The 9,610-nt window shown below is 36.0% G+C and overlaps 2 protein-coding genes across 2 annotated transcripts; both read left to right on the plus strand.

Annotated features, from left to right (window-relative positions):
- The first annotated feature begins 1,791 nt into the window (after window positions 1-1,791).
- LOC118030765 (eukaryotic initiation factor 4A-9) lies at window positions 1,792-4,944 on the plus strand. The gene is made up of 5 exons (XM_035035015.2): window positions 1,792-1,996; window positions 2,661-2,730; window positions 2,896-3,002; window positions 3,377-3,807; window positions 3,949-4,944. Exons 2-5 carry the CDS (start codon window positions 2,663-2,665, stop codon window positions 4,582-4,584), a joined length of 1,242 nt encoding a protein of 413 aa, XP_034890906.1. The 5' UTR covers window positions 1,792-1,996; window positions 2,661-2,662; the 3' UTR covers window positions 4,585-4,944.
- A 1,646-nt stretch (window positions 4,945-6,590) lies between these two features.
- On the plus strand, window positions 6,591-6,983 carry LOC118030875 (uncharacterized). The gene has a single exon (XM_035035172.1). It carries the CDS (start codon window positions 6,591-6,593, stop codon window positions 6,981-6,983), a length of 393 nt encoding a protein of 130 aa, XP_034891063.1.
- The last annotated feature ends 2,627 nt before the right edge of the window (window positions 6,984-9,610 follow it).

Genomic DNA, 9,610 nt, shown 5'->3' on the forward strand with positions numbered 1-9,610 from the left:
CAATTCATTATATTTCACAAATTATCTCTCTCTCTCTCTCTCTCTCTCTCTCTCAATCAATCAATTCAATTCAATTCTCTTCTTTTTCATCTACCAAATCTCCTGGTGGGAAACAAAATCTGGCAACAAATTAAAATCCTCTAATGGTTCGTGATTTTGTAATTTCCTCTAGCCGTGACCCCATAATTTCTAAGAATAACTAACAAGGCTTCAGATGCATGTAGAAATGGCGGTGCTCTTGGAACTTACAAAAGAGCATTAGTTACCATGAACAATAGCCACCAACCACGCCTCCTGCTCGCCTTTCACGAGCCACCACAACCCCTCTTCCACCAGCCACGCAGCCACCAAACCACCACATAATAGTTCCAAATCAAGAAAATCCAATACCAAGACGGGCAAGAACACATATATGATTTCTTTCCCCCTACTACTGTACAACACTTATAGCTGTAAGCACGCTAAAAAAAACACCTTTGAAACAGCCAGTTCTGCAGCATAAAACCCACTCTAAACGCCTTTCTTTTTGCTGCAAAATATGGCGCCGATAATAGGGGTTTGAAGAGTGGAATGAACAGAATCGATCTTTGATCTGTATAAAAGGACACGTTGGTTTTTGAAAGAGAAGTGGAAAAGGGAAAGAAACAAGTCTGAGTGTGAAGACAGAATTTGTTGAATATTATTGGGTTTTGTTTTTCAACTCTATGGAGATTTTGTAATTTCAATTTTGGAATTGTTTTTTTGGTTATTATTTGGAATATAGTAGAAATCTTATAATTATTTTAAATTATTTTTTTGATTTTGTTTTTGGTATATTTCATTGGTGATATATAAAGATTTATATAAATTATTATAATAACAGTTAAACGGTGTAGGAAAATCGTTATATAAAGAGATTTTTTATAAGGAATTATAATAGTAATTTTATTTTTAAATTTTTATTTGTGGATAAATGTTTTTTTGGCTTTTCTTTTTTTCCTCAGCGAATGGGTGATGTCCATGCTATTAAGAAGACGCAGATGACGCTTCTTGGTGGCCAAATCTGACATTCCAACTGAATGTGTAGTCGTATCCTTTTTTATATGGTATGACACGTGTAAATAGATAATGGTTGGATTGCCGCTTGTGATTGATTATTTGCGTTTTTTTTTTCTCTCTTAACAACTAATATACACAATTCTCATTTTTATTTATTACTTGTCAAATTAGACATGTTTATCATACTTAAGACGCTTAAATCTAGCAAACTTGAGTAAGTATAGTGTGGATCAAAATGCAGTCCACTGTAGACTTGTATAATAAAGTTTCCAAACCATGAAAGCTTGGGATGAAACCAATGTTGTCTTTTTCAAAAAAAGATAAATTATTATTTTATCATTTGATTGAAAAAACTAAGCCCTAATGTGGGGATATTTCAATTTTTTTCATATATTGTTTTATTATTTTTAAAGTTGAAAAGCTGTGTAGACTTGCTTGAATCTGATAAAAAATTGAACGAAATTTTAAAAATTCATCTATTTGATTAGATTTAATAATATTATTAAAATATATTTTTATATTTTTAATATTTTTTTATTTTAAAAAATTATTATTAGTTCACTGCAGCGCGCGGGCAAATAAATTGAGAAGCTTTAATGTGCAAACTTGCAATTTATGAAACGCTTGCAACTATGCTCTCGTGAAACAAGATCGGAATTGGGCCTTCCTCACCTGTAAGCCCATTAAGGCCCACCTAAACATGAGGAAAAAAGGGCGACATGGTAAATTAAAAAACCAAGGCACGGGAAAAAAATCCCTTGATTAGGGTCATAATTTAAGCAAGCCCGTCTCCGTATCGTTTCCTCACATCACAGTGCTGCTATCGATCTAACTATCTAATCAAACAGAGTGTTCCTTGAAACTCCTCCAAAACAAACTACAAAAAGATCCGAGGAGTTTGTGGATTCTCAATCAAATCTTCTATCTCTTTTCTCTTATCAATCATCACTTTTTCCAGGTAACCAATCCGTATACTCTTGTTTGTTTCTTGATTTAATGTTTCGATCATCTGACAATCTCATTGTTTTTCTTTTAACTTTTCTTGCTGCTTTTGTTCTTTATTGTTTGTAATCAGATCCGTAAGTTTTTGTTCTTTTAAGACCTTGTTTATTGAGTTTTGCGATGGTTAAAGATGAATCAGTGTTAAAAATCTGTACTTGATTGATGAATAATCGCTGATTAACGTTTTTTTATTATGATTTTGTGGGGGCCTAGCGATTTGGGTTTGGTGGAAAATTGGATGTGTTTTTCGGTTTGATAGGGATGTGAATTTGGTGCGAGAAAGGATTTACTTTCCCCACCCTTGTTATGGGAAAGATGGGCATGGTTTTTGTAGTGAATTATCATATGGGCTTTATTCGGTGTGTGCTTTGTATTGTGGTGCAGGGTCTTTTTCAAAAGTGTTTTTTCTTGAAAAATGATTTCTTTCAGATTTTTTATTTTATTTTTAATATCGGTACATCAAATTCTTCGAAAACCACTTATAAAAAACATCACTTTGATGTTTTTTCAAGTAAAATGCACCTAAAAGTAAAAGCTACCACATTCCCAAACACCCACTAAAATCTCTTTGATGAGTTTGTTATTGGGTTACTGAGTTATTTGTTGGTTACTGTTTGCAGTCATGGCTAGTTCGGCACCTGAAGGATCCCAGTTTGATGCTCGTCAATTTGATTCTAAGATGAATGAGCTGTAAGTCCTTATTTTGCTCTATGATATGTTTGCCGAGGTTTGTTGGTTATAATGTGTTTTGTCTCTATTTCACTGTTTGAATAGTGTCTACAATTTATTGGCTTCTGTTTATCCGTAATTGCCTGGTGCCCTATGATGTTGAATTTGCTAGCTTGATGAGTGCAGGCTCACAACTGAAGGACAGGAGTTCTTTACCTCATATGATGAGGTGCATGAAACATTTGATGCTATGAATTTGAAGGAGAACCTTCTGAGGGGTATTTACGCATATGGTGAGTGGCATTAAAACTGCAATCCTTTTCATGTTGAATTTATCTGAGTGGTGTTGCATGATGAAGCACAATTTGGAAATTTTTCTGGTTGCCTGAGTTTACATATGCAAGCATTTGAGATTTTTTTCATTGCCTAATCAGATCAATTTAAAATAAAATTCAGATTTCAGGTGGTTGGCTGGGTTGAATTTAGTTTCTCATACTCCACCTATCAACTGCTTTTTTTGTGTTGCCATTCTTTTTATTGTATATGATTAATAACAGTTATTTTAAAGCTCCTGTTTTGTCCTTGGAATATATTTGTATGCATTAGACATTATGTCTGTGCTGTTGCAAATTTGAGATCTCATGGTGTGATCTAATTTTGTTTGAAGGTTTTGAGAAGCCATCTGCAATTCAGCAAAGAGGGATTGTCCCATTCTGCAAGGGACTTGATGTAATCCAACAAGCACAATCAGGAACTGGAAAGACAGCTACGTTTTGCTCTGGGATTTTGCAGCAGCTTGATTATGATATAGTTGAATGCCAAGCATTGGTTCTTGCACCTACCCGAGAACTAGCTCAACAGATTGAAAAGGTTATGAGAGCACTAGGTGATTATCTGGGTGTGAAGGTTCATGCTTGTGTTGGTGGAACTAGTGTTCGTGAGGATCAGCGTATTCTCTCAGCTGGGGTTCATGTTGTAGTCGGTACTCCTGGTCGTGTGTTTGACATGTTGCGGAGACAATCACTTCGACCTGACTATATCAAGATGTTTGTATTGGATGAAGCAGATGAAATGCTCTCAAGAGGATTCAAGGATCAGGTTCCTACTTTTACTTCAATCTGCACATGCGTTCTTTCTTAAGGCTTTCTACTGTTTTTTGCATGGTAATGTCACTTTGAAGTTACACACGAGTGTTTCTACTGGAAGTTTCTCTCTAATGATCAAACTTTCTTTTAACAGATATATGATATTTTCCAATTACTGCCCCCAAAGATTCAGGTTGGGGTCTTCTCTGCTACTATGCCACCTGAGGCCCTAGAAATTACGAGGAAGTTCATGAATAAACCTGTGAGGATTTTAGTGAAACGTGATGAGCTTACCCTTGAGGGTATCAAGCAATTCTATGTTAATGTTGACAAGGAGGAATGGAAGCTTGAGACACTTTGTGATCTATATGAGACCTTGGCAATAACCCAAAGTGTTATCTTTGTGAACACCAGGCGCAAGGTGGATTGGCTCACAGACAAGATGCGCAGTCGTGATCACACAGTCTCTGCCACTCATGGAGATATGGACCAAAACACAAGGGACATTATTATGCGAGAATTCCGCTCTGGTTCCTCTCGTGTGCTGATCACTACTGATCTGTTGGCCCGTGGTATTGATGTCCAGCAAGTCTCACTTGTGATCAATTATGATCTCCCTACCCAGCCAGAGAACTACCTCCATCGTATTGGTCGTAGTGGACGTTTTGGAAGGAAGGGTGTTGCTATAAACTTTGTTACCAGGGATGATGAAAGAATGCTTTCTGACATCCAGAGATTCTATAATGTAACGGTTGAGGAGCTGCCATCAAATGTTGCTGATCTTCTTTGAAGCAATTTTGGTTCTCCAAGGTAAATGGCTGAGCTTGGAAGTTAAAACTATTATGCTGTTTGCAGTTTTGGGGCCTCTATTTAGCATGGATTGGACTAGCCCTGCAGGTTTGGTTCTGAGCATTTGAGATTGGGGTCAATCCCATTTCGGGTGCAGGAGTCCCTTGTGTTAAATTTTGTTGCAAGTTTGTTTTTGCTTTTTCCTTTTTGTGTCGGAGTAAAATTTGCAGAATTATGGTAGTGTCCATCATAATATTTTACTCTCTGCGTGGTTTTTCATTTTATGCAAGGGAATTTCATGTAGGTAAAAAACATATGATAAAGTCATTATGTTATAATATTGGGCTCTCCGTTGCTGTTCTCTTGAGCAATATTTAATTTGTGTTTCTTGATGCCTTGTCCTTTCCATTAGTAAGCCCCCCCCCCCCTTTTCTGTATGTGTGTCATGTTCTTAGAAAGAACTAAACGGAGGAAACGGATCCTTACATATTCAAATCCTAAAGCCTCAATTACTTGAGTTTGTGCAACACAAGTGTTTTTGCTAAGCCGAGGGATCCTGTTCAGAGTGATATTAGCAAAGCACCTTCACTTGCCCGGGCTGGCATGTATATGCATATGGAGTGCCAACAAATATATATTATATGCTATTTCACCTAATTTTTTGGCTGGGATATGCCCTTATCTTTGGACCGATGATTTTATGGGAGCATGCATATGTTATTTATCAGTCATTCCACGGGAATTTGTTGTTTATCGTGTGTGCATATGCTGCTCTTCTACCTGAGTTTACTGATTAGGTACCGTTAACTATTCTGACTTGTCTATATAGTCTTCACGTATTTAGGAAGATATAAATCCCTATTTTAATCTGCTAGTTTGGGTGGTCGGGTCGTGATGATTCTGCATATTATCATCGATCGTGAATGCACATGGGTTTCTCGGTCTGTGATGAGAGGTTGAATAGTCTTTACTGAAAAGGCGTAGCCTATTGACCCGAATGCAGACGAAATGATGAGCACGTTGCACCTGGTCAACCACCATGGCCCATTTGCTTGAACATGAGCACAGGAATCCTCCCTTATGCTGAACTCCACGGACCACATTTCTAATTGATCAAAGAGCAGCATTTTGCTACTCCGCTAAGAGTCGAAATTCTTGCGAACACAACTTGCCATTATTTCTAGACATTGAAGCCCTTGTTTCTCCACGGTGGACGCAACATATCATTTTCACAAGCCTTTGTAGTGTGTTTTACTCTTACCTTGCCGCATGTGGTAATGGAAAATCTTATGTTGTTTCGAATACACTAAAATAAATTAGCCGTATCATGACCGTTGCGAAACATACAAAAATGTGCTTCATACCACTGATGATGATGATGTTGCTGCAAATAGTGAACCATTATTAGGAAAAGTATGAGTAAAACTTTTCGGTTACAGAACTGTAAGAATTCCTCCTAGTGAATCTACTCCATCAAATTCTATGAAAATTGATTTCAAACATGGTGGTGTGCTGGTAGCCCCGGTCAAGGGAATTTCACACAAGGAGTTTTATCTCATCGAAAGATTTTGGATTTCCCTCTATACAAAACAGATAATAGTAATATATAAAAAGTATAAACATAAATTGCAGTCATGAATACTGACATAAGGACGGTATTATTCATTCTGACAGGTAAATACTGAAAACACGAACATGCAGAAGAAAAAAACGCACAAGTAAAAAACTACTGCCCTAGACAAAATGATTGCCCATTAAACACGCCATGTAGATTCACTCATCGAGAAAAATGTCCAGTAAGTCAATCCAAGCTAAAAAAAAAAAGTTGAAAAAGGAACTCGAGCATCTCATCCTGTGTTGGATTGGACCCCACCATTCCATTATTCCTACTCTTTCCTCCTCTGTCAGAATCAAGAAGCTCAACCAATAAAAACAACCTCTCCTACCTTCATTCAATGTCTGTTTCTCTCCGTCTCCGCAGCATACCTATACCATATTCCTCATCCCATGGAAGACTACAACAGATCAAGATCGTATTCTTATTCTCATGGGAATGATATGATGCAGATGGAGAGTTATCATGGTCCCCAAAGGCCACCAACTTCTTCTTATGAGCTCAGGTCCTATAGCACCTCCTACGCACAGACTCAGGTGGCCAACGGCAGCTATAACACCAACAATTTCGGCAACAACAGGGACTTTAAGGTTAAGAAAGGAAAGGGCTATACTGGTTCATCTTCTTCCAAGTCTTGGAGCTTTGATGACCCTGAGTTTCAAAGGAAGAAGAGGGTTGCTAGCTATAAAATGTATAGTGTTGAAGGTAAAGTGAAAGGGACTTTCAGGAAGAGCTTCAGGTGGATTAAAGATAGGTGCACACAAGTGATGTACGGATGGTGGTGATTTGATGATGGGTATTGCTCTCTTTCTTCCTTTTCTCCTTTGCCTAATTTCCTGTGTTTGTACTTAAGGTCTCTGCGACAATCACTGAAAGTTTATAGATTGATGTGTTGGTGTTATAAATTCCTGATGTGGGACTAGTTTTAAGTTGTGTAATTGATTGTTTTTACATTTTTTTGCTGCCTGGGAGGCTTAAATTAATCTTTTAATTCCCTTAAAAATTCTTTTGATAATGATGTGATCTATATATATATACTCTTTAAGGTTATCTGAGTTTGATTAATCAGTTCTATGGATACTTTGGTTCTGTAAATTGGATTGTTTCACAATTCGTCACCATGGGTTAGATTTATTATTGAAAAAGTCGATTTGCTTTAGTCTGGTCTTTGATGTAATACTATTCCTTATCAGTGCTGGTATTATTATTATTATTGCTTTTAAATTATAGTTGAAGGCCATGTTTTTGGGTTAATCTTGAAGGTTTGCAGAAGAGGGTTTTGTTGTCTACACTGGATTTGAAATCCTTTTTCTTTCTGTTTATGTTACTTGATGCATTTAAGGTTATGAAACTGGAATGATTATATTGTGTTTTTCTATGGCATCCATCATACATGATCTCTACATTCCTATAGCAGAATATCATCAATCCTTTTCTGCTCGTTGTGCATAAATTGAAACAAAAACCCTTTCCGAAGCCAAATATGGTAGACAATCAACATGACTTTGTTACATATGCGCTATATAATGTCTTCGGAATATCATTTCTTTTGTGTTCTTTATTGCGAAGGCTTCTATCCATTTCCTTGATTAGCTTACTTCGAAATTTGATCATAAGCCACAATCTTGTTTCTACTCAGAGCGATACAGGCCAGTGATGGTTTTTCATTCTTGAACTTCGTAGTTCCAAAACCTTCATGGCCGTGAATCATGATAATGTCCAAGTAGGGTTAACTTCTAAATTTAGAGTCGTGAGGAGCTAGGGGCAGAGGGGGCCTTGGATTCTTCTAATTTGATGACAGACCAAAATATGAAACTTACCTATGCAATTGAGTTTCCTTCGTTCTGCATTTCTGTTTGTCATCTACTGAAGTTATCCATGTTAGCATAGTCAAAAGCTAGCATCATAAGAAACATAAACATGTTATTTGATCATGCTCTCCTCTGTCAAAACTCTGAACTTGTTATATATAATTTGGTTAATTAACCTTATGTGCTAAGGAAAGGAGATGAGTCCACTTCATTAATTTGTTGTTTTCATTTCCTAAAGTTGGTTAAATCACCTTCATTCTTGATGTGCTGATCAAGCAAATGGTATTAGCAGTATAATGATAAAATGTCAACTCTCCCCACTCAGATGCCTTGTAACGTGTCCTTTACGAAGAACTCTGAACCTTTTGTATGTGTAGCGTTAGTTTTTGATGTGAAACTTTGTCATTTCACACTTCCTCCAGGATAAGCAGTACAAATCCATGATAGATTACTCCTGGATTATCATTCATGTCATGTAGCACTTTTCTCATAGCATGTCGCAATTATGATCTTTGTGCTGTCATCATGCACAGATGCAGGCGTTGTAGATTATAAGGATATATGATGCATATTGCTTTTGGTGAAAGATCCACATTGAAGAATCAAGATAAATATGGATTGAACAGTAGATATATATAGCAATGCTCTTTCATTTATGGTGGATAACTTTTTAAAGAGCTGTTCAATTTGCGTTTGTTATATATATATATATACACACACACATAAAAACCGCTGAAAAACACTTAAAAAAAATATTAATTTGATGTTTTTTCAAGTGAAACATTTTAAAAAACAAAAACTATGGCATTCTCAAATACTATTTCTGAACCTTTAGAGGCTAAGCTGGAAAGACTGAATTTGCAGCTTTGATCAGTACTCTGGGGCTAAATATTCTCGTTTCCATTACTGAACTTTGAAGGCAACGATGGTGATGAGAAACAAGTTTGTGTGTTTTAAAGCAGGGTTTACCGGGAGTTGTCATAGCTTAAATGCTGTATTCGTGTTAACTGTTAACTTACTCTGTCATAGCTTAGATGTTGTATTCAAAATATAACTACAGATATGCAGTTTATTTGCCTCTTTTAAGCCAAAATTTGTTTCTCGCCTTCTTTTATCCATGGATTGCATGTGTTGAGATGCGAAGTCTACTTAAAAACTTAAAGCTTTATAATTGTACAACCAAGTAATAGTGAGGTGCTGATGGTTTTTTCCAATTACTATGTGTCTTGGATTAGAACCCACTAGATAGCTTGTCCGTGCGCTTCAGTGTGAGTCGGCCTGATTTTTTTAAAACATAAAACAAACAATGTTTAAGTGTTATAAGTATATTTTAAAAAAAAAATTAATGGCTTTACATCATAGAAAGAGAATAAAAAATAAAATATTAACAGTCAATCTCTAAGAATTCAAATGATGAAAAATAAAATTAAAAAATAAAAATCAATAAACAAAAAAAAGTAAAGAAAAATACTGGTAAACCCAAGTGATGAAATTTTAAAAAAAAAATTAAGATTATGGATCCAATGATGAAATTATAAACAAATTAAAATTTAATAAAGGTGTCAAAAAAAAATTAAAACCAAAACATTGATGGTTAAAAT

This window comes from Populus alba, chromosome 6 (assembly GCF_005239225.2).
Source record: "Populus alba chromosome 6, ASM523922v2, whole genome shotgun sequence".
Lineage (NCBI taxonomy): Eukaryota > Viridiplantae > Streptophyta > Magnoliopsida > Malpighiales > Salicaceae > Populus > Populus alba.

What these genes read in the sequence shown, in the direction of transcription:
- LOC118030765 (XM_035035015.2), top strand. Translation starts at nt 2,663, where the DNA reads ATGGCTAGTTCGGCACCTGAAGGATCCCAGTTTGATGCTCGTCAATTT. An exon ending in GATTCTAAGATGAATGAGCT is followed by an intron (nt 2,731 to 2,895) that starts GTAAGTCCTTAT and finishes TGATGAGTGCAG; the next exon opens with GCTCACAACTGAAGGACAGG. An exon ending in GAGGGGTATTTACGCATATG is followed by an intron (nt 3,003 to 3,376) that starts GTGAGTGGCATT and finishes TTTTGTTTGAAG; the next exon opens with GTTTTGAGAAGCCATCTGCA.
- LOC118030875 (XM_035035172.1), top strand. Translation starts at nt 6,591, where the DNA reads ATGGAAGACTACAACAGATCAAGATCGTATTCTTATTCTCATGGGAAT.